Below are 24,090 nucleotides of genomic sequence, written 5' to 3' on the forward strand. Positions count from 1 at the left end.
TATTGCTCCAAAGAGAAAAGGCAAAAGGCTCAGTCTTATTTAAATATGTAATATACATGTTACCTGGTATCTGTTTAGTGGTGACTCTTTTCCAATACCACCCCCTCTCCCCGCACCAGTCATGGACATTCCTCCTAAAAAGGAAAAATGTCCTTGTTGGTTTGCTTAACTTTCTCTTTCCGGCATCTTTCCAGATCCACGAGAGCGTGTGAAAGAAGATGACTTAGATGTTGTTCTCAGCCCACAGAGACGAAGCTTTGGAGGGGGCTGCCATGTGACAGCTGCAGTTAGCTCACGGCGTTCAGGAAGCCCATTGGAGAAAGACAGTGATGGGCTTCGCCTGCTTGGTGGACGAAGGATTGGCAGTGGAAGGATAATCTCCGCTCGGACCTTTGAAAAAGATCACCGTCTTAGCGATAAGGACCTTCGAGACCTGAGAGACAGAGACCGAGAGAGGGACTACAAGGACAAGCGTTTCAGGGTTTGTCTTCTAGATCCTTTGGCAACTCATGTGCTTAGACACTCAACATTCACTTCATTTGTACCAGGTTACTTTGAGATCCTGGATGAACACAGCCTGTTCTTAAGCCAGATTAAGGAGGAATAGAGAGAGCTGTGGGTGGGGAGGGGCTTCAGGTCTACAGCATAGTATCTTCATTGCACTGTTGAGCCTTACTTAATTCGTCAAGACCTTGATTGAGGTAGAAATGCCTTAACGAGAGTCTTTTTTTATCTTGCATCATGTACTTTTCCAGAGGGAGTTTGGGGATAGTAAGCGTGTCTTTGGTGAACGTAGAAGAAATGATTCCTACACAGAAGAAGAACCAGAGTGGTTCTCAGCTGGACCCACAAGTCAGTCTGAAACGATTGAGCTGACTGGCTTTGATGATAAGATACTGGAAGAAGATCACAAGGGGAAAAAAAGAGCAAGGCGGCGGACAGCCTCTGTGAAGGAAGGTCAGCAAAAACTTTGGGAGGGAAATTCACTGTTCTGAAATGAGAGGTGCTTATAGTTGACTTAATTGTACATTTGGGAATGGGCACCAGTTAGGAAGTGGCAAGTTTTTAATGTTGCAGCTTGATTTTGAAACTGCTTCCTAAGTGTGAATTCACTAGGTGTAGATTGTACTATCTCCTGAACTTGTTTGGCTTACAGTGCTAAAGAGAAAAGTCTCACATGACCCTGTAAGAGCACTGTGTACTTGAAAGGGTTCCCCAGAGATAAGAAATACGTGGTAGGAATAATGAGGAGTCTCATTTATTGAGCACTTACGTAGTAGACATAGTGGTAAGCATTTTGTCTATGTAATCCTAACTTTTAACAACCCTGTGAGGTAAGCACTTTTATGCCCATCTTGTAGATGAGCAAATGGAGGCACAGGGGGCTTAAATGACTTGTCTGTGGACGCTGAGGAAGTAATTAGTGAAGTTGGGAGTCTAACAAGGTGCTTGCTTCAGAGCCCACCTTCTTCACCGTAGTGTTAGGCCTTCCTAGGTCAGTTGTTTGTGACTTGGCTTCTCCCAAACTCAGTTTTCTCAGCTATGAGATAAGGTCAGGTGTCTCCCTTGCTAAACTGAAGAAGCCAAAGCTAATGTGTGAGAGGTGCCTGGTGCAGAGTGGGAGCCTGTTAGTCATTTTCAGGGCAGTGACCTGGCTCTGAGGTGGCCAACCCTGGGCTGATGGTCTTGGGAAGAAGCAGTGCAGGACCATGGAGAAGAGCTAGGTAGGCTAGCCTAGGTTTGAGTATTCGGGCTGCAGCTTGGAAAAACCGTAATCTTTGTAAAACTCTTAACAGGTGGGCCTTTTTCTTTCTAAGATGAAGATAATGCCTATTTCATAACTTTAAGGGTGACTTTTAGTGTTGAAGATCATAAGGGTTACTTTTAGCATTGAAGATCATACATACACATCAGAACTCAGCCTCTTGTGGGCACTTATTCAGTAAATTCTAGTTCCTTCCAGGCTTCAGGTTTAGTTGGAAAAAACCTTTTAGCAGGTACTAGGCGACAGAAGGGGAAAGCTGTTTTATTTTAATACATGAGTGTTTAACCAGTGCCACCTTAAAATTAAAAGGCTAAGACATATTTAAGCAGAAATAAGCAAATGGAATTTAGGAAAAAGAAGAGAAGGGAGAAATCATATTACTTGCCCTTTTTTTGTAGTCTTTAAAATACAGTAGACATTACCATTGTCTTTGTGCTGTTACACATTCTTCCCTAGCATGATGCAGGAAATTGATGGGTAACTTGGGACACTTTGCTCTTAAATTGTCTTTGAGATATGAGTTTGTCTCCTTCTCTGTTAGACTAACGCAGCACCAGCAAGTGTGGTCTTTTCACTTAATGATAAAGATCGGGCTTCTGGTGAGAAAAGCACATGTTTTTCTTAACTGAGATGAGATCTGAATTTCAGCCATTCTTGTATCAACAAGTGGAGAAGCCAAAAGGAGCGAGATAGATCAATAGTGTAACCGCTTCACTTTACAAATGCAAAGAGAGACAGGCGTGGAGAAAGGGGACCCAAGACCCTGTCACATGGGTTTCATGGCAGAGCCTCAAGTAGCATCCAGGGGTCTTGGCTCACTCACCCCATTAGTTAATTGCAAAAGGTCCCTAGGCTGTCCTAGCTACTCTATTTGAGATAAACAGGTCCCCTGTAGTTTCATCTTGGCTGCAAAAATGAAAGGAGGGGGAGGGATGGTGAGTGCCTTTCAGTCCATTTTTGTGTCTGTATTCCAGCTTTCTGCTGAACTTATTGTGTAGCAGTTCTCTGCAGTATATACTAGTGCTGGGAGTAAAGCAGTGAACAAGACAAACATGTTCCTGATCTGCATGATTTTAAAGCATATCTGTATTGAGCTCCCACACTATACAGGGCCCAGTGCTAGGTGATGTATATATGGTGATGAATGAAATAATTTGAATATGTGTTATAACCAGAAAAAAAATTATGTAGGAGGAGGAAATGGTTAAAACACCTCCATTGATAGAAAATAAAGTTTTAATTTGCATTCTCTCTAATGAAAATACATGCTCATTCTGAAATGTGATAAAACTTGCCCTTAGTTATCTTTCCTGGGTCCCTGGCTTTTGAGTCTATCATAATAAATGGCCGGTTGTATTTGTCTACTAGTGTATATTCCTACCAACTTGGACCCACTCTCAGTTGTCAGGCCCACTCTGCTTTCCAGAGAGCTTGAAGCTGGCATAGAATTGCATGTGGGGCACTTCTGCTGCTTGCAGAAGCCATTCATCTGTTAAGAGATGTCCCCATCTACCATAAAATAAAAGTGAATAGGAGAAATACTCTTTTCTTTTGTAAATGTATGAGCCAAGTACAGGCTCTCTGTTCTGGCTCTCATCCTTAAGTTGAGACACAAAACCGTATCAGCAAAACATATGTTGCTTGTCAGTCCTGAAGTGGACAGGCAGGTTCTGGTGGGTAAAATGGGTCGGGGAGAAGCACTGCTCTAGTGGAAAAGGACACAAACTTGGCATTGATTAGACTATTAAGTTGTTTACTTTTCTAGGGCTCAGTTTCTTTGTCTGTAAAGTGAGGATAATACCTCTACCAAAGCAGTCATTTTAGTTTAAATGTCAGTCTCTAAGAAATAGCATTTGCCTCTGGTAGTTGGCAGTAAGCATGTGCTGACCCACTGGAGAGACTGCCCATTGCCTTGTCCATGGCTTACAAACATCTGTCTCACTTGTTGCCTTAGGCCCTCAGAAGGCTCAGTGTTCTTAGATGGCAGGCACCCCTGTGGAGGAGCAGTGCTGCCTTGTATGCACAGCATGGTGCGGGAGAGCATTGGCGGCCTTGCTAGGGTTGAAGCTTCTGCCACTTGCTAGTATTGAGACCTTAACCTTAAGCCACTTAACCTTTCAGTTGTTGTAGTCCGCTGCTTTGCTGTCTAGCTTTTTGAAGTGTTATTGGAATGAAAGCAGATGATAGCATTTAGCCTCTCTTGGTCTACAATATCCTGGGTGATTAATAATGAGACTGCAGTAACTGTTGAGCACTTTTGAGAAGGGATGGGTCCAGGCTTTGGCACTTTTTTTTTCTAGGAGGACTTCATGTCTGCTGTGATATTGAAACAAGAAGCACTCTTAAATAGGTGCTTTTTCAGGATGGGGCTTTGGGAGTTCTGTTCTTCAAATTAGAAAGTGGAATGCCTAGTATCTCTCAGTGCACTTATTTAAAAGAAAAAAAGGTTCTTCTTTTATCCTAAAGGATTTTGCTTTTTTTCCTATACTCTGGCTAAAACTAAGATGTTAGATTTAGTGTTAGCACTTGGTAGCTTCACTTAGACCTTACCTTCCCATCCTAACAACAACCAAACATTACTGAGTTTTAAATGTGCCAGGCACTATAGAGTAAGGCAAGCTGATTAGAGCAGGTTACCTGCCCTCAGAGAGCTCAGTCTCACCAGTTACCATAATACACCATGATAAGTACTCTGAGAGATAACACAAGGATTATAGAGAAGGCAGTGATTGACTTTGACAGGTAGGGTAAAAATGGGTAGGCAGGGCAGGCTTCCCAGAGGAGATAACATTTGAGCTTTGCCTTGAAGGATGAGCTAAAACCAATCTGTAGGCAAGCAAAAATTGCCCTCATGCTAGGTTTCACGTAATACCTTAGGTTGTTGAACCCTGACTTAAAGCGGTGGTGCAGATGCATGGGTGAAGGCAGAGCCAAATTAATTTGCTCCCAGTTTTAAGCAGTAAGACTATCTTTAAAAAAAATTCCCATTAGAAAAAGAATCCACTATATTATGGAAAAGTTGAAGAATGGGTGGAGGGGGGACCATAATTCTTCCCACATGTCTTAGTGTTCTGGCTTGTTATTAAGGCTTTTTCCCTCCTCTAGCTCCCATAGGAAGGGAATTGTTTTACTGTTGTAAGTGCTGTATTGGCACAAGAAGTCTGCTTTTAAAGTCACCTGTGTGTGTGATGATGGCTGAGGCCACAGAATAAGTCTGGAGCGGTTCGCTTAATCGGAGTGTTTTTGTCTTGGTTTTATTTTCAGGCATAGTCGAGTGCAATGGAGGAGTGGCCGAAGAGGATGAGGTGGAGGTCATCCTTGCACAGGAGCCTGCTGCTGATCAGGAAGTGCCAAGGGATGCCATCTTGCCTGAGCAGTCCCCAGGAGAATTTGACTTTAATGAGTTCTTTAACCTTGATAAGGTGCCATGCTTGGCTTCGGTGAGTGTAGCAGCACACTTATAAACATGGATGAAGCAACTGTATGGTTAAATTTGACCTAAGTATTTAAGATATCTCTTTTTAAGATGCTTGGGGGTTTTGGGCTTTTATTCTTAAAAATATTTAAGATTTAATTTTTATTGTCTTTGTTTTGAGAGGCTTAGGGGAAATGACTAAGTTAGAATTCTGTACCAGTTAGCTCTTTTTCCAGGCTGGTAGCATTGGACTAAGAATTCTTCAGATGTTTAAGAACATTGTCTGCTTTTATTTTTAAGTAGTTAAGTGTTTGTTGTAAAGTCTTATGGTGGCAGTGGATTTTTATGACTGGTGATTGGTATCGCTCTGATCTGCATTTTTTGGGAAGGCTGACTGGTTGTTAGGTGGTAGCTTTGTGATGTGATGGTTCCAAAAACCTTTAGTGAAAAGGAACTTGGGATACGATCAGTGTTGCTGTTAAACTGTTGAAGTCTAGTCTTTCTCGACTTTTAAAGTAGGAACAGTAAGACATCCCAAATCTTCACTTGCTACCTGCCCTTGCTCCTATCTCCATCAGCCATTGAGGGATTAGTATAGCTTCATCACATTTTTGGAGAAAAGATATAATAACTGTGGCATATGCACACAGAAATGAGGTTTTCTGTGGTTGCTGAAAGAGTGCATAGAACTATGGTGAAATGGAATTTTAAAAACCATTTGACCAGAAGCATCTGTACATTCCATATGTCCCATTTACAGCACCAAATACAGCAAGTAAGTTTGACCAGTCCTTTAGAATTGGTGGTTCATGGAATTTAACTTAAATGACTCTACTCCTTGACTATAACTCCTTGTTTGATTATTGCATGAGCAGACAAAACTGGGCACGACAGAGCAGGTAACATTGGCCTGTCTCCTTTGTCATTTGCCTGCCTCCCCAACCCCCAAAAGATGGCCACCCAGAACAGGTGAGCAGACACTACATAGCACTGATAGGTATAGGGCCATAGGTGAGTTATAGGGCCATAGGTGAGTTCTAGAGCAGTACTTCTTAAATTCTCTTTGGTGAGGGGCCAGGCTTTATTTCCAGTCCATTGAGGACCAATACTTTAGTATGAAAGTACAAATGTCACAACAGTGCCAAATTGCTATAAAAGTTTCTAAGCATTTACTCTCACTCTCTGAACTTATCTTGATGTGGACCAGCATGGTCCAAGACCACACTTGTCCATAGCACTGTTCAGGAGCACGTGGTGTGTGGCTCCAAATCAACTGGCAGCTGCGTGGTTTTGTTCTATAAGTTCTAGCAGCAATTTTAAGTGTAAATCTCCTAGCGGGATACCTCACTTAACAGTCAGCTAGCCAATAGTCCTTTGCCTCATTACAAGCAGAAAGGTTGCATCCAGAGGTAAGCTTAATTTACTTAACGTAAAACTAAGTAGTCTTCTCAAATGGTTAGCTTTTGAGGGACGGTAATTTTTTATTTTTTTACACCATCTGTGTTTGGTGACTTTTTCTTTCATTCTCTTATAAGACAGATGAAAATCTTATTGTAAAAAGTTTTCGCAGTAAAAGGTCAAAATTTAGAGGCCTGTATTTGGCTCCAAATGTGAGTACCTAGGCAGAGGAAGAATTCGAAACTAAACTTTTAATAACAGGTAATGTGCATACAGTGCTGATTGTTTTAGGCTTTACATACAGTAAGTCATTTAATCCTCATAAAACCCTTACAAGTTAGATTACTACTGTTTCCATTTTACAGGTGAGGGAACAGGCACAGAGAGGTTTAAATAACTTGCCCAAAGTCACACAGCTAGTAAGTGGTGGAAGCTGAATTCTGATTTATGCAGTTTCAGTTAAGAGTCTTTGCTCTTAATTTGCCACATCTGTCCTGCCTCTAAAGCATAAAACGGAGGAGAATAGGAACTCAGCACCATCTTGACCCATTTGCTCTTACTCTCGGCCAAAACTTGGCTAATGCTGAGCAGTAGGTACTAGGCTAGGAAGTCTCTCCATGTTTTTCACAGGTACTGCTCATTAAGGTGTATATTCTATAGTAGATTCACTTAAAAGCAAAAATGGGATCAGTAAAAACACATGCTGTGATTGTGATACATGATATATATGTGGACTCTAATACAATGCTCAAAGAAAATGACTAGTCAGTTGGGAAGAATAAGAAGGACTGTACAGGGCCAGCCCCGTGGCCTAGTGGTTAAGTTTGGCACTCCCTGCTTTGGCGGCCCAGGTTCAGTTCCTGGGGGTGGACCTACACCATTCATCAGCCATGGTGTGGTGGCGACGCACATACAAAATAGGGGAAGATTGGCAACAGATGTTAGCTCAGGGCAAATCTTCCTCGGCAAAAAAATAAATAATTTTTTTAAAAAAGGACTGTATAGGATTCGAATATCAATTGACAAATGTTATACAAAGTGCTTGAAATAGTACCTGGGACTTAGTAAGCACCACAGGTGTTAGGTATTGATAGGTATAAACAGAATTATACCTAGATTTTTACACTGCATTTATTGGCATTGCAGTATATTAGAAGTTGACAGCCACAAAAATCTATACAAACTGAAAATTTGGATCATGTGCAAATAATTTTAAATAATTAAAAATAAGTTTATTTTAGATATGCAACTCTTACTACAGTGCCTGACACATAACAAGTGCGTAAGTATGTTGAATGAAGAAAAAGCAAATCGAAATGGAAATTCTGAACTATTTAGAGTGATGAATAGGAACATGACATAGAAAAACCTTGGTGGTGTAATCAAAAGTATGCTCAGAAGAAAATGTATAGCCTTAAATGCCTTCATTAGAAATCAAAAAAAAAAAAGAAATCAAACTAGAGTGAAACAAATACAAAAATATGGAAATTTCCATAAAAGCAGAAAGTAATAAAAGCTTTGATCAATAAAACCTGGTAATTGTCAAAGAGCAAAAATATTTCACAATATCTGTTAATGAGAAGAAGAATATGAATCTTAGGATATGACTTGTCTAAATGACCTTTGTTTGAAGGGCTGGACTAAGAGTCATGTAGGTTACCTTAAAAATGCTATTAGAAGTCTAGTGTAGAAAGAGCAGCTGAACTATACCAGGATATAGTTCACAGGCTCCTCTTCTCACCCAGCTGACGGCTGACGAGGATGTAGCGAGGATGTCTTGACCAGGAAGTCAAAGCTGTGGGTCCAGGTCTCCATTTCCTGTACCACGGTACTGGAGGGAGCCACTACTTTTAGAGCATCCCAGCTTGCTCTGTGGTGAAAATGACTGACGAGATAAACTTTTAGGATTCTTTTCAGGTTTAAAATGTTTTAGTTTCTTGAAATTGGCATTTCTAGTAAATGGGTATAAAATTAACTTTGTTTCTACTTTTATGTTTTGGCTATAATAAAACCTAGCTTCTCTAACTGAAAGTTGGTCACTGATCAAAATGTGGAAATTACTTTCTCAACACTTACTGTCATATCTTGAGAAAATGTTCAGATACTTTATATTCCTGTCCTCTACTTTTTCATGTTCCTCCTGTGTATCTTCTGACTTTTTTCCTATACAGTATCATCAGAAGAAATAAAAGGATTAAAATGCAAATCCATTTTTGCTATTTGTGAAATTTCAAACTCTTCAACATTAAAATACTTTTAACAGCTGTAGCTCTTAGTACTATTAAAAGTCCTATTTAGCACTAAGGTGGTTGTATTTTGGGTACAATTCCCAATTTTTCACAGTGAAACATCACTCATAATGCTTCTCTTATACTTTAATTATTGCAAAGTTAGTGCACTTGAAAGTCAGCATTATTTAAGGTCTGAGAGTCTACACGTGGAATGTGATTGAAACTGTCGGAATAATACCTCAGAAAATAGAAGTACCACAAGTAATAATCAAATTAGTGTCGACTTAAAATCCCTTATTTTTATGTTCAGGAGAAATATTCTGTGGCTTAGTTTGGGTATGTGTTATGAGAAAATTCTTCCTGATAAGAATAAAAGAATAAATCAAACCTTCCAAGGCTGAACTTTGACTGGAAACTGTGGGTTCCAGACTTCAGATAAAACCAAGTCACTAACTCTGTCATCCATGTACCAGTTTTGGGGAAAACCCGTTTTCTCTTTATCTTTGGTATAGAAGTGAAAGTTTACACCTTTCAAGGATGTGCCTCATTTTTGTCTTTTCTGAATATTGATGAGAACACTGCGTAAAGATCAATTTGGATATTTAACTGGATTTATGATAGTGTAGAATTGAAAAATTCATTTTTTAAAAAACCTTAAATGTAGTTTTTAAGGATTGGTAATAGAAATGACTATTATGAAATAGTGTTGAAATTATTTCTGATTGCAATGCGTCGTTTAATTGCCCTTATCTTTACTGAAAACTGTGGAGGTAGCATTTAAAAGAAAACAAACACCTGAAAATTCCCCATTAAGTTCAAACAGATTTTAGAGATCAATTAAGTTCATCTTTCACATTCTGACATTTTCTATACTTTGGGAATTATGATCTTTATGAGTTCTACTTTTTAGCTTTTGGCTTCTGAAATTGTCAGCATTGAATTTTATGATGTTCATTATGACCTTGAGAATGTTGAAATTTGATATAAGGTTTTCTTTCATCAGCTCTCCATACTTGATGTTTAGTTGAAGGCCATTCATTGGCTTGGCAATGGAATGCTTTACTCTAGTCCTGATTTTGATTTTGAAATTATGTCCTCTGAGAACATTTAGTAGTTTATGGATTTTCTAATGAGGTAAAAGATAGAAAATCAAAACATCTGTGACACAGAGGTTTTGCTTTATATGCTTAGAAAGTACAGGGTTGGTTATGCCCAAGTTTGGGTTACTCAGAAATGACCCAGGAGGGGAAGAAAAATTAAAGATGTTCAAAATCCTAAGTTCTGAAGGTGTTTACCTTCAGGTCAACAGCATCAAAGGAAGTTTCAAAGTAAGTGATCCTTTCTTAAAATTTGAACCTTCTTGTCCTTTTCACCTAGAAGCTGTTATCTTAGCTCCTTTTGTCTTTCCCTTTAGATGATAGAAGATGTTTTGGGAGAAGGGTCAGTCTCTGCTAGTCGGTTCAGTAGGTGGTTCTCTAACCCCAGCCGATCAGGAAGCCGATCCAGCAGTCTTGGGTCAACACCTCATGAAGAACTGGAGAGACTTGCAGGTAAAAGGTCTTCAGATTCTTGCATTGGACATAGAGTTGAGCTTTCTCTGATATGGTTCATTCCATATTCGTTAGTTAATCCATTAGGGTTAAAGGGTCTCTGAATATTGAAAAAAACCTCAATTTGTGTCCTTTTAATACTGTTGAGGATATGTTTCTGTGCTGTATTGGGACAAATTAATTATGAATATATTTACTTGCAATATTAGGTCTAGAGCAAGCCATCCTCTCTCCTGGACAGAACTCGGGGAATTATTTTGCTCCTATACCATTGGAAGACCATGCCGAAAATAAAGTGGATATTTTAGAAATGCTACAAAAAGCCAAAGTGGATTTAAAACCTCTTCTTTCCAGCCTTTCTGCAAATAAAGAAAAACTTAAAGAAAGCTGTAAGTGTTTATTAGAGTCTACTTTAGGTATTTGAAAAAGTTTGGATGCTAAGTCTTAAGGCAGTTGGTTCTAACATACTGCCATTTCATCTGAAGTCAAACAGATGATAGGTCTTGTTTAATGTTCTTCAAAAAAATCTTTTTGTTAAACAATACCACCTCTTTGAGAATCTGGTAGTTAGTGGGTCATGGGCCCCATAAGGACTTTTCTTCCAAGTCCTCCTCCTTACCTGGAGCCTGATTATAGCACTCCAGTGAATGTTGTAGTCCTCCCAAGCATAACTTGGCAGCTCCTCACACCACTGCCCCAATCTGCCTTGTTTTTGCTTAGGTTATAATCCCTCAACATAAACTCTTAGTGATACAATAACCATAGTACAGGTAATAATCTTGCCGATGTTAGGCTATTTGGGATTCCTCTCCCTGGTAACAAGTCTCCAGAAGATTCATTATAAAAGGTGCTCCTGCAGGATGCACAGCAGGGTCCTGTCAAGTCTTATAAAGCATAGCCCCCATGGTTGTGGTCCCCAAGTTTCTAGCATCTAAACATTTTAGGTTTAGTTTATGCCATCTCATTAGTAAATACACAATTATGGCCTTATTCCCACTGAGCAACTATGATTTTAAGTGTCTTCGGTTTGTCTATTTTTGGCGTCAGTCTTTTCTGACAGCCTCACTTCAACTGTGAAATAAATTATTTTCAGCTTAACTATCATGGTAGCCAAAGAGAATTCCTACCACATATTCCTTTACTTGGCTTAACTTGTACTTTTTCAACCTTCCAGCGCATTCAGGGGTTGTACTTTCCGTGGAAGAGGTAGAAGCAGGGCTCAAGGGCTTGAAGGTGGAGCAGCAAGTGAAGAACTCAACTCCCTTCATGGCAGAACACTTAGAGGAGACCCTGAGTGCTGTGACCAGCAATCGGCAGCTCAAAAAAGATGGAGATATGACTGCGTTCAACAAGCTAGTGAGCACCATGAAGGCAAGTGGGACTTTGCCTTCTCAGCCCAAAGTTAGTGTAAGTATTTGGCACAAACCCCAGCCTTTTCTCCTTTCCCCTCTTTCTATTCCACTTCCCACCATAATAAATGGATTTTAAAAAAGGTATTCTGAGTAAGTTGGAAATTCTTTAGTAGTCATTTGGTCTGTGATGCTTTTGTGTGTTCTTTAATTGTCACTATGCTATTTGTTACTAGAAAAAGCAGGCTTGTGGTTAATCTATATGTATTGTGGGTGACATATAAAGATTAATAAAGTTATGTCTGAATCTTTTAACTTTCTTAAGTCAATGCTACAAAAAGGTGTAAAAAAAATGTCTTTTTGGATGAGCTCCAGAGAAAGTTTTCTGTTTATTCAGCTACTTAAGTTAAAATAACTTACCACATTTTTATACTAAAATCTTTTTTTCACACCTTCTAATCACTCCCAGATACCTGGGATTACCTGCCTTCTTTATTAGACAGTTGGCAGTTATATGAATCATTTGCAAAGTATCTGAGATAGATTTTTCAAGACAATTGCATTCTGTTAATTTACTATAGAAAAAGCTGTGACTCCAAACTTGTAAAACACCTTTAGGCGTAAAGTTGGGTTACAGAGTGACTGCATGTCAGTAAATGCGGGTGTGTAGCACATACTGGTCTCTGTCATAACACATTAGAGGGTGGTTCTCAACCGTGGCCTGTGTGTCAATATTGCTGTCCCTTGATGATACAAAGTGATAGAGGAAGCAGGGTAAATCTGAATAATAAAAATATAAACATAAACTTATTCTAGTTGCTAAGTAATAGCAAATTTACCAAATTGAGTTTTGCCTCTTGTTTTCTTCTGACACCTTGTCTGGGGACTACAAATTAACTATGGTAGCAATAGCTGTTTGATTCATTGTGCCTTGTACCAAGGGAAGGCAGCTGATTTTTGGTGTTTCTTATCTGACCAGCAGTTAGCAATAGAGATTACAACAGAGGTGCCATTGTTCCTGGCCTTGCTGTTAGGACTGACTCACACAGGACCACACCATGCCAGTTATAGGGGAATGTTTCTTATAAACTGCTTTAGAGTTATTTCCATACAAAGAATTATTAGAAAGAAAAGCTTTCAAATGAGGACCAGATTGAAAAATTGCAAAAAATCCTGTTCTCCTTTCTTACGTTTGTGTCTTGGTGACTGAGTGCTGACTGAAGTGGTGAGGGTCAAATCTCATAAGTAGCTTCTTTCTTTTAGTGTGACTGAGTAAGAAATGGGAGCAGGGGGATTCAACAGTTTACCTGATGCTTTTGAACATTTTGTTTCAGATATGATTCTAGGATTTGATATTAACACAATTGACCCTGAGTTGAGAATAACTGGTTTGATGTTGGGGTTTCAGTGCTCTGAAATATATCTGGTTTCAGCCAAGAGAATGAGCCTCAAACACCTGCAGAAAGGGATGGATGATATAATTCAAGTTGCTAGGCAAAGAGTAACACATTCAATCTAACCTAGAAAAGAAAGCAACAAGGGAAGTAATGTAATGAGCATACCAGGTATTATCCCAAAATATTGCTTGATTTACATGTTGTGAAGTCATGGTCTACTTCTTAAATCAAGTCTTTAATTACTGCGGCTGTGTGTCTTATGTATACTGTTTCTGATCTGCCTCCATCCGTTTAGGTTCAGTCATATTGTTTCATACCCAAAATAGGACGTGTTGCTTGAATCTAAACTCCGTTTCAGATAGACTCTATCCTCCAAATATAGTAAGCCATGTAATATAAAGTTGCCTATTTGTTTTTGTTAGATGGAATTAAATGACTCTTGAGATCTCTTATTAAAATCATCTGCAGTCAGTCCCAATTCCAAAACCAACAGTAACACTTGGATATCTTTGGGCTGTTTGTCATGCCCCAGGACATTGCTATGGACCTTAGCAGCGCCACCTAGTGGAAGGGAAACTGTACCCAGAGAAAGCACTTCAGGCAGAGCTAAATGGGCACAAGAATCACGTCCTGAAGTACAGGAGGTAATGCAAGTTGGAAGCAAAACATAACTGCTGCTGCTGCATTAAAAGAGCAAAAATTGGAGGATTTGAATTTCACTCTGTATATGAGACCCATTTTGGAACAGCTTGTTTAAAAATAATAAAGTTTAAATTTTCTGAAATATGAAACTCTGAAATATAACAATTCTGTCCAAACTGGCATGTTGTTTACTAGGTTTTTAGTACTATCTGTGGTCTGTAAATCTTGTTAAAGATAATAGTAGTAAAGGTTGCCTCAAAAATTAAAATCTATAAATTATCAAAATTTCCTACTTGTGGCTTCTTACTAAATAAGTGCTCCTCTATTTCACCATTTTCTTTTTCCATTTTGGTCACAGTGTTAGAAACAGTGAGATGGATTAGGGTTACCACAGGGAGGAAAAGACCTTGTCTGAGGGTCTCTGAGTGGACTCTGCATGTACATGTGAAGATTCTTTTCTTTTCCAGATCTCTGGGACGTGTGTGATGAGAAAGGTGGTACAAGTTGATCTAAGTTAGTTTTCTGTGACTTGGACATCATTCTGCTGTTAAGAGCCAGCTCCTTGGGAAATTTTTAATGCTTTCTTGTGGTCCCCCATTAATCTGTAAGTTAAGCGTGTAAGAAGGTTAAAACCAGTTTTCCTTTGACTTTTTTAGCGAAACCTTGAAAGCCATTTGATGTCCCCTGCTGAGATTCCAGGCCAGCCTGTCCCTAAGAACATCTTGCAGGTACTTCACAATCATCTACCAAGGCCTCAGAGTCCTGAACAGTAGTCTTCTGAACTGGTTTTGTGTAATGGTCCAGCTCTGGGCCTTAGAGAATGATCCATGTTGCCTGGCGATCAAGGATATTATATCGCTGCCTGGCATAGTTCTGTGTCGCTGTTAATCTCAGTGTGGCGGTGGGGAAGTGGCTAAAGAATGATGACAAAGTAAGGCCTTGATTTCCAGGTTGCAGGTTTGCAATTTCTACGAAAATTTAAAGTATCTAACCTGTATTTTTAGCACTAAGTTAAAGCAAATATTGCTAGCTGAACATTCACAGAAATGTGTTGCACGTTCATGTGCCAAGCCCTTCAAATGGAGCATAAGGGAGATTCATCGTTGGCTTCCAAAAGTTAATCCATAATCTATAGCCTCTGACAAAGAGAACTAGGTTTACTCACAAGGATTTGACTTTTCTGCCTTTAGGAACTGCTGGGTCCACCAGTTCAGAGACCTGCTTCTTCCAATCTTCTGAGTGGCCTTATGGGGAGCTTGGAGCCTACAACATCTTTACTGGGCCAAAGAGCACCCTCTCCTCCCTTGTCACAGGTGTTTCAAACGCGAGCAGCCTCAGCAGATTACCTTCGTCCTAGAATACCATCACCAATTGGTAAAGACTCATGTGCGTAGATGTCCGTCCATCTCCCTTCCCTGCCCCGCAAAAGTTATACTTGTCCCCTAGAACTGGCAAAGTCTTCTTCATGGACATCCTTGAAGGGTTTAAAAAGAAATGTTGAATTTATTATACTTTTTTCAGGGGGTGGTGGGGACACAAATGTGGAAGATAGTTTATTATCCAGCTGCCCTTCTAGATAAATATGTTCATGTTGTAGTTTTTTTTTTTCTCTTGAGACTGATCTAAATTGGATCCAGCTCTTTAGTCTTCTTCCTTATTTTGGGAACTCAACCCAAAAAAGTTAATTTGGCTTCCTAGGTTTTTCCTTGATAGAGTGGAAGTCAGAGTAGTGGCTGTACCAACCACATGAAGTTGGTACAGAATCAACTGTGAGATGTTGTGGTTAATTCAGAATGTGAATGGAAGAACCACTTCCAGAAAGCTTTAGCCAAAGTGTTGTGCAGAATCTCATAGTGTTCCTGCCCACCCCAGACTAGTTTAGGCTGCTGGCCACTCTGGCCCCTGCCAGTCATACCTTGAGAGGAAGTTTTTGTAATCTTCCTTCCACACCTAGTGAAATAGAATAGAAAGAGTGTGAACCTCAGAGCACTGTCTCTGCTTTGGTATCAGCTAGTTTGCTGATAATGGACCAAATCAATGGCTAGAAAGCTCTTCTCTCCCAGATAGAGGTCAGCTCTGAAAGGGACAAAGCTGACAGCTTAATGGGGAAGATGGATACACCAGCAATTTGAGTCATTAAGTGCTCTGATTAAGGTCCACATAACCCACTGTGGGGGCACAGAAGAAGAGGGGAGGGACATCATCAGCCCAGGAAGTCAGTACTTCTGGAAAGTGATGGTGTTCAACAAGGAGCAGCATGCATTTGTGATAATTCCTCTCTGATGGACATGTGCTTCTTTACGTTCACTTTTACTGTAACTTCCCAACAGGTTTCACACCAGGACCACAGCAGCTACTCGGAGATCCATTCCAAGGCATGCGCAAGCCCATGAGCCCTGTCACGGCCCAGGTCCGGCTGAGCTCTTTCTCAAACTCAATCTGTTGCTTGCTTTTTCACCCTTATTGTTGCTTCTGGGATAGAGAATTAAATTGCACTGTTTGGAAGTGGTTTTGAACTAGAATTCAACTCAGTGAAGGTTAGAAAATTGGTGAACAATTCAAGTCATACTTAAATAGTTAAAATCCTGTTCAGTGGATGGCAGCACAATTTAGTTAGGTTTGCAGTATCTAATTTCTCTCAGCTGCTGCTTAAACATACCTTTCTAAGAGAGTGAAGAGAGACTTTTGTACAAAAGTACGTTAACTGTCCCCATTCTTCTGCTGATCCTCCTCTGCCACTTCTGTTTAGCAGATGAACCAGCTAGAATTTCAACAGGCAGCTTTGGAGGGGCTGGCCCTACCACATGACCTTGCAGTGCAGGCAGCAAACTTCTACCAGCCTGGTTTTGGCAAACCACAGGTAGACAGGACCAGGGATGGATTCAGAAACAGGTAAGTTACTAATCCTACCCTTGTGGGCATTTGCGAATTAGTTTTCCTCAGATTAGTTATCCACAGTATAATTCTGTTGTACACATTGATATGTTATACAGTATATGGTGAAAATTCCATCTCACTCCAAACGTGCAGTAGGGAAAATAATATTGAATTCTACTGCAGGGGCATAGACTTCTTATCCGATATAATTTTATTTATATTTTGATTTAAAGGATTTGTTTTTACAACTGTAGTTAGGATAACTCCTTCTTTGCAGTTGTGCTTATGAGATGATGAAAAGTAAAACTCCACTTAGCTCCCTCCCCAACAGACTCCTTGTTGAGTTATCAAAGTGTCCCTTGATGGAGGTTTGTTGATCAAGGACTTGTTGGTCAGAATTGATGGGTTTGTTGATCAGAGCTGTTAACAAATGATTACTGAGTTCACTCTCCTCCTGTTCGCTAGTTGCAACAAGTAATGAAATGAACCATAAGTTAGGGGGGAAAGAGGCAGCAATATTGTTCTTTTTAACTGTCAAATAAAACAGATACAGAAAACTGCATTAGAAAAATATATAGCTTATTATAAGGCAAACTCCCTTGTTGGCTATTCATGTGCCCTGTCCCAATAATGCCCCTTTTCTCCCCTAAAAGTGACCACTGTCCAGCCTTTAAAAGTAATCACCACCTTCATTTTCTGTTTTATCACCAAAATGTGCATCCCTGAATACTACAGTTTAGTCCTGCCCGTATAGTACTTGGTAATTAAGAAGTATTTGTTTTGATGTGATTCTTAGAATTGCCATATCAGTGTCCCAATGTCTTGCTCCAGTTGGTTTTATATGTTGGCACTTTCAGAAAACATTGAGACCAGTAAGTACCCTGTACCTTTGCATGAATTCATCCTATCTATAGTAGCCCTCAGCCTAAACAGAGCTCACGACTGGTCTGCTGAGCCCGTCACTGGATTTCTCTCTACAACATAATGTAGTTACCTAATGTTCATTGACATGATTTGTTGACTTTCAAAGCACTTTTGATATCCAGAATCTTATTTGCTCTTGGCAACAACCCTTGTGAGGTAGAACGGGTAAATAACTGCATTTTGCAGATATAGAAACTTAAGTCTTTAAAATGTGGCTTACTCAAAACTAGCAAGTAAGTAGACCCAAGTCAGTGTCAGTGGAGCCTTCATATTTTGGATCAAATGTCAGCCTCTCAGATCCTCCTCAAACACCCTGTATAGTTGTGTCCCCCAACAGACATGACTTTTTCCTTGCCTTGCTTTATTTTTTTATTGTTCTTATCACCTTCTAGCACACTATTTATTTTTTGTCTGTCTCTGTGCCCATAGTAACCCCTCTCTACCCTGCAACCACAAGAATGTAACGAGGCCAGAGATTTTTTTTTTTTCTGTTTTGTTTACTGCTTTATCCCCAGAACCTTGAACAGTGTCTAGCACATAGTAGGTGCTTAAATATGTTTATCAGAAGGAATAAAATGATAGGTTGTGTGAAACCACCAGATTTGGAGTTTACCTCTTAATCACTCAGAATACTACTGATCTGTGTCTCCCCTCATTGTCATACTCAAGAGTCTCAGTGTGGTAGCAGTGGGGCTTACCTGGTACACACTAGAAAGAAGCCATAGGTTTAGAATTCCCATCTGCTTTATGATTCAGAGAACTTCCAGAATCATTGACTGTCCTTGGGCTTTGGCTTTTGTGGTACAAGGTCTGACGTGGCTGAAATGCAGGGAAGCTTTCATTAGCCAGTGAGCTCACATAATTCTTCTCTCAGCCTGTTTACATCTTCATCAACTGTTTCCTGTTTTCTTCCAAATTATGGGAGAATGAGTAAAACGTCTGGGAAGAGAAGGGAGGTCTATTCTTTTAAACTTTATTTGGGAGCCTGTCATCGACCTTGTGTGTAAACCAAGAGTGATGGGGAGTGCTGCATGTAACTGGGTCTTAAAATAGCTGAAACTCTGCGCTGTATTTGATTTGAACCAGTGTCTCACAGAACTTCAGTTCTATGCCAGGCACTTTGCTCATGAGTGTTGCTTAGCCTCTGGTGCACAGAATGAAAGCCCTCCCCAGGCTCCCTTCCTGGTATAGTCTACAAATAAACTATACACCTGCCCTGGATAATGCTACATTTCCAAGGCCTTCCCAAGTCCCTGTACTTGTTCCTTCTACCTGAATCATTGTTCTCCTTCTTGTAGCTTCTCATTGGTCACACTCAATTTAATGCAGCTCCTTTCCAGAGCAGCTTTCCCAGAGTCCCTTCAGTAAGAGTATCCTTTCATTCCTTCTACCCCTCATTTTCCCATTATACCTTGTTGGTCCTTAATAACTACATGCTTTGGTTTGCGTTAGTAAGTGCCTCCCCCACTAGATGAGAGATTATACGAGGCCCAGGACCGTGTTTCATTAAGCTTTGGTCTTCCCTCAGAACTTAACATGTTGTTTTGCATATGTTAGGCACTTATTAAATGCTTGGGAAATTGAATTGGATAAAGGAAACAGGATATTAAAGTCCTAAGCTGGTCTTGAGTATTATGTGGTTTTAGGACTGGGAGTTTGAGCAGCTTGGGGCTCACACTGATACTTGGTTTGTTCGCAGGCAACAGCGAGTGACCAAGTCACCAGCACCCATGCACCGAGGGAATTCCTCATCCCCTGCCCCCGCTGCCTCTATCACAAGCATGGTCAGTGACCTTTGCCTTTGTGGATGACTTCTAGGCTTCTCCCCATGTGGTTGTGCCTATATTGTATCACTGTGTACCCCCAAAATGTCCTTGAGTGCCTTCCACAGTGATAACTGATTTAAGTGTCTTTCATACCTGCCTGTTGATTAGGTCTTCCCCTTTCAGGATAATCTAACTTTTAGGATTCTAGTGAAGACACTACGTTGGGGAAAGTGTGTTCCAGCAGATGCACAAGTATAGGCCAGAGTACACAGCTGATGTAGTGTGTGCAAACAAATGAACAACTGGAGTGAAGAGCTGGGGAGGTGGGTGAGAGACAGATGAGGTGGATGGGATAACTGGAGTCGGATCCTGGGGAGTCCAGTGAAACGTGGTGGGGAATTCACGAATTCAGATTCGGGTCTCAGTGATATGAATTAAGGCTGGGCAGAGGGGTTTGCTTATTTGTGGTGACAAGTCTAGGTTTATAACTGACTGGTTTACCAGCGTTATTTTTATTTTTTTTAAGTTTCATTTCCCCACAGACTTTTATCACCTAGTCAGACCTGATAGATAAGGGGAAAAAACTATTACTCTGTGCTTCAGGACCCCAAGTGAGTCTTTGCACCAAGCACCTTGAAGGCAAGGGTCTAGAAGGAGCTTTTTTGTTCATAAGTCATGCCTTGTTACCTGCCACCAAGAATTTGGGGTTGTTCAATGAGAAAAGTCGCATGCATAATAAAATCATCAAATTAGAGGGCCGGCCCCGTGGCTTAGCAGTTAGGTGCGTGCGCTCCACTACTGGCGGCCCAGGTTCGGATCTCGGGCGCGCACCGTCGCACCGCTTCTCCAGCCATGCTGCGGCCGCATCCTACATACAGCAACTAGAAGGCTGTGCAACTATGACATACAACTATCTACTGGGGCTTTGGGGGGAAAAAAAGGAGGAGGATTGGCAATAGATGTTAGCTCAGAGCCGGTCTTCCTCAGCAAAAAGAGGAGGATTAGCGTGGATGTTAGCTCAGGGTTGATCTTCCTCACAAAAAAAAAAAAAAAAAAATCATCAAATTAGAAATAGGCAGTAAAGAGATGGGAACAAATGACCCCAAATGGTGAGTCCTAGTGGCTGACAAGACTATCAAGATAACTGGGATTTTCTGGTAGCCAGGTTAAGATGGGAAACATTAGGACTATAGAGAAATTTAGGTTCTGAGGTTGTCTCTGAAATGTCCTTTCCCAGCTGGAAGGGCTGTTGCTCCAGGTTGTACTTCTGAGAATGTTCTTCCCCCTCTTTCCTGCCCGGGCTGGGGAAATGGCTGAAGTAGAGGCTGCATAGGCAGATCCCTATCACCACAGACACAGGTAGGCTGAAGCTCTGTGCTTTAACTACCTTTGTGCTAGAGCTAAATCTAGGTTTTGATGAAAGTGAGTTGTGAGCAAGGGATGATGCACTTGGGACACCACCTGTTTGGCCCATCCTGTTTCTTTTCCCCCAGCAGCTAGAGACCAGAACATTGGAGTTGGCCTCTGCCACTTGTAGCCAATAAGGGGACTCTTAAGCTTGTTGAGTAGTTTGTCCAGTTAAGCCTGCCTTGATTAGGGAAAGGCATTTAGAGAATGTGCTAATACTACTTCTTTTTCTCTGCAGCTTTCTCCTTCCTTCACCCCTACCTCGGTGATTCGTAAGATGTATGAGAGCAAAGAGAAAAGCAAGGAGGAGCCAGCATCTGGAAAAGCAGCTCTTGGTGACAATAAAGAGGACACTCAGAAGGCCAGTGAAGGTACTGCAGAGCTGTTGAGAGTGTACTGCCCAAGCAAGCATGTGACAGAGCATGGGCCTGAGTGCTGACCAACCTGACTTGATTGTCTGCAAAGCCCTGGGCAAGACCTCTGGCTGCTCTGGGCCACAGTTGTATGTCTGACAGAAGGACCAGCTCACAGTCGCTTAGCCACTTGAAACTCTGACCAATCTAATAGTGGTATGAGTGCTAGTATTAGGAAGAATAAGCTTTTATAGGCTGCAAAGTTGAATTATTGGTACATTTATTTCGCAAATTAATATAGTTCAACTAGTTTTCTTCTGAAAGGTTCTGATCAGGCTGTGGAGACTAAGTGTCCAACAAAATCTGTGCAATGGGTGAAGTATATAGGAGGTGTGGCGAGCCTTTTAAATGTATGCAGAAAATGTGAGAAAGGCTTTAGGATTGTTGAGCGTTGGGATTGTTAAGGACATGGTGAAACAGATTCTAATAAGTTAGGTTTACACAGGTGTAGAGTATTGGTCTGAGAGCTTTCTGCCTGAGAGAAAGCTTATGGGGAAAAAAGAAGGAAATCATATTGGTCCTACTAAAAGGCAATTCTGATTTTTTTTTTTTTTTTTTTTTTTTTTTTTTTGGTGAGGAAGATCAGCCCTGAGCTAACATCCATGCCAGTCCTCCTCTTTTTGCTGAGGAAGACTGGCCCTGGGCTAACATCCGTGCCCATCTTCCTCCACTTTATATGGGACGCTGCCACAGCATGGCTTGACAAGCGGTGCATTGTTGCGCACCCGGGATCCGAACCCGGGCTGCCAGCAGCAGAGTGCATGCACTTAACCACTACACCACGGGGCCGGCCCCCAATTCTAATTTCTTCACCAGACTGTAGTTGCTGTTTCAACTTTCTGGGTGTTTTTACTCACTTGATTTTTCCCCTTAGGTTAAAAGTCCCAAGCAGCTGACTGGGATGGGACTAGCTCCCACACAGATCCAGACCACAGCTATATGGGCAGAGCAAGGTGCCCAACTGAGTTAGACCACCAGACCTGACATGTCAGGCTCACTTGCCTCTAGCTATTCCTGGGTTGGGAGGATTATAAGAATAGAGACATGGGCTTTTTAAGAGTTATGTCGTTTATAACTTCAGAGCCTTTGGTTTTTTGGAGTGTAGCAAAAATAGACTGTTTCAGCACGGTGTCGGAAAACTGAAAGACTTGGGGTCTGGTCCCAGCTCTGTCCCTAACTATCCCTGTGACCTTGACTGAGTCTGTTCATAAAGCAAAAAGATGGTCCCTAGGATGCAATTCTTTAATTTGTTGAGGGGCTCAAATAACGATTGTGAGCTTCTAAGAAATGAGATTTGCTGTATCGTTGGGAGGACAAAGTGTTTGGGAGAAGCTTGCCAATACCAAAATATTCTCTGTCTGGATCCTTATAGAGAACCTCCTGTCATCCAACTCTGTGCCCAGTGTTGATCGAGACTCTTCTCCCACTACAAACCCCAAACTGGCAACGTTGCAGCGGTCTTCATGTTCGACCCCACTGTCGCAGACTAACCGTTACACCAAAGAACAAGATTATCGACCTAAAGCAACTGGGAGAAAAACACCCACCTTGGCAACCCCTGTTCCAGGAACACCTTTTCTCCGCCCTGTCCACCAAGTTCCTCTTGTCCCCCACGTCCCAATTGTTCGGCCTGCTCACCAGCTTCACCCAGGGTTGGTCCAAAGGATGCTGGCCCAGGGAGTACATCCACAGCATCTTCCGAGTTTGCTCCAAGCTGGTGAGTTTCTGACTTGGCGTGACAACAGTTGCTAAAACTGATGAAGTGCTAAAACTGTGAGAGGTTTTCATCCCTAGAAAGATGTTACTAGAAATTTACTGATGAGCAGTGGATCCAATCCAATCCATCCCCCCTTAGTCCATTAAAAGATTAGGAACCTAGCTTGAGCATTCTTCATTCTTAATAAACTTTCAGATCAGCAAAACTGTACAGTCAAGCTTGAAAATTTCCAGCTAGATTGATTACTTCTCACCAGTTTCTTTTTTCTGCCCAACAGGTGTGCTTCCTCCGGGGATGGACCTGACTCATTTACAGGGAATATCTGGCCCAATCCTGGGTCAACCCTTTTACCCTTTACCTGCCGCTAGTCACCCTCTCCTAAACCCTCGTCCTGGGACACCTCTGCATCTGGCAATGATGCAACAGCAGCTGCAGCGCTCAGGTAGGTTCAGGAATGGGCCAGGTGAGCTGAGGATGGGCTGAATAGGCTTAAAGCTTTTGGACCAGTTTCCCGTGGAGGGGATGAATTGACACTAACGATTCATTCTTTTTTTTTTTTTTTAATTTAATTTATTTATTTATTTTTTCCCCCCAAAGCCCCAGTAGATAGTTGTATGTCATAGCTGCACATCCTTCTAGTTGCCGTATGTGGGACACGGCCTCAGCATGGCCGGAGAAGCAGTGCGTCGGTGTGTGCCTGGGATCCGAACCCGGGCCGCCAGCAGTGGAGCGTGCGCACTTAACCGCTAAGCCACGGGGCCGGCCCTAACGATTCATTCTTTAACTTATCCTAGCAAGATTGGGATAAGGGTGTAACGAGAGAATAGGATGAATTAAAGCAACCTCTATGGGATTTGGAATTCCTGTTTCTGTAAAGACAGGGGGAGAGCCAAGTTTGCTCTGGCATTTTTTGTCCTTTGCTTTGCCTCTAAGAGGAGGCTGAGAATCCTTCTGACAGAGGTTCAGCATAGGGACTGCCCTGAGTAGATGCCCTCTGACCAGCTAATATTAGTGCTTCTGTGATGTGGCAAGTAGTGGTCATGTCATCTAGGATGGGTTCTCAATATGGATGGCTTCTGAATAGCTCAACTTTCCAAGGTTACTGTCTTGTGGCATTTTGCAAAGGAATTTCCTAAAGAAGCCCTGTCTGAATCATCGGTAAAGAATTCTGTTCATGCAGTTTTATGGATAGAGTTGGAGTGAATCAGGGCCTGATATAGAATTACTTTCCCTCTTGTG

At 41.3% G+C, this 24,090-nt stretch overlaps 1 protein-coding gene across 6 annotated transcripts in view; it reads left to right on the forward strand.

Moving 5' to 3' along the window:
• EIF4ENIF1 (eukaryotic translation initiation factor 4E nuclear import factor 1) overlaps positions 1-24,090 on the forward strand; it is a 43,815-nt gene that overhangs the window by 18,928 nt on the left and 797 nt on the right. For 3 of the 6 annotated variants that reach the window (XM_087423942.1, XM_087423941.1, XM_087423944.1), the window contains exons 5-18: positions 195-481; positions 756-957; positions 5,030-5,205; positions 10,224-10,359; positions 10,569-10,748; positions 11,534-11,766; positions 14,404-14,475; positions 14,938-15,133; positions 16,078-16,157; positions 16,497-16,639; positions 19,248-19,332; positions 20,960-21,092; positions 22,507-22,851; positions 23,129-23,293. In XM_087423942.1, the coding sequence (XP_087280068.1) occupies positions 195-481; positions 756-957; positions 5,030-5,205; positions 10,224-10,359; positions 10,569-10,748; positions 11,534-11,766; positions 14,404-14,475; positions 14,938-15,133; positions 16,078-16,157; positions 16,497-16,639; positions 19,248-19,332; positions 20,960-21,092; positions 22,507-22,851; positions 23,129-23,293 (2,433 nt within the window). The remainder of the gene's footprint in view (positions 1-194; positions 482-755; positions 958-5,029; positions 5,206-10,223; positions 10,360-10,568; positions 10,749-11,533; positions 11,767-14,403; positions 14,476-14,937; positions 15,134-16,077; positions 16,158-16,496; positions 16,640-19,247; positions 19,333-20,959; positions 21,093-22,506; positions 22,852-23,128; positions 23,294-24,090) is intronic. The other 3 variants (XM_087423943.1, XM_004429747.3, XM_004429750.3) reach the window with 3 other exon arrangements.

This window comes from Ceratotherium simum, chromosome 35, assembly GCF_057802395.1.
Source record: "Ceratotherium simum simum isolate JZ-2026a chromosome 35, ASM5780239v1, whole genome shotgun sequence".
NCBI lineage: Eukaryota > Metazoa > Chordata > Mammalia > Perissodactyla > Rhinocerotidae > Ceratotherium > Ceratotherium simum.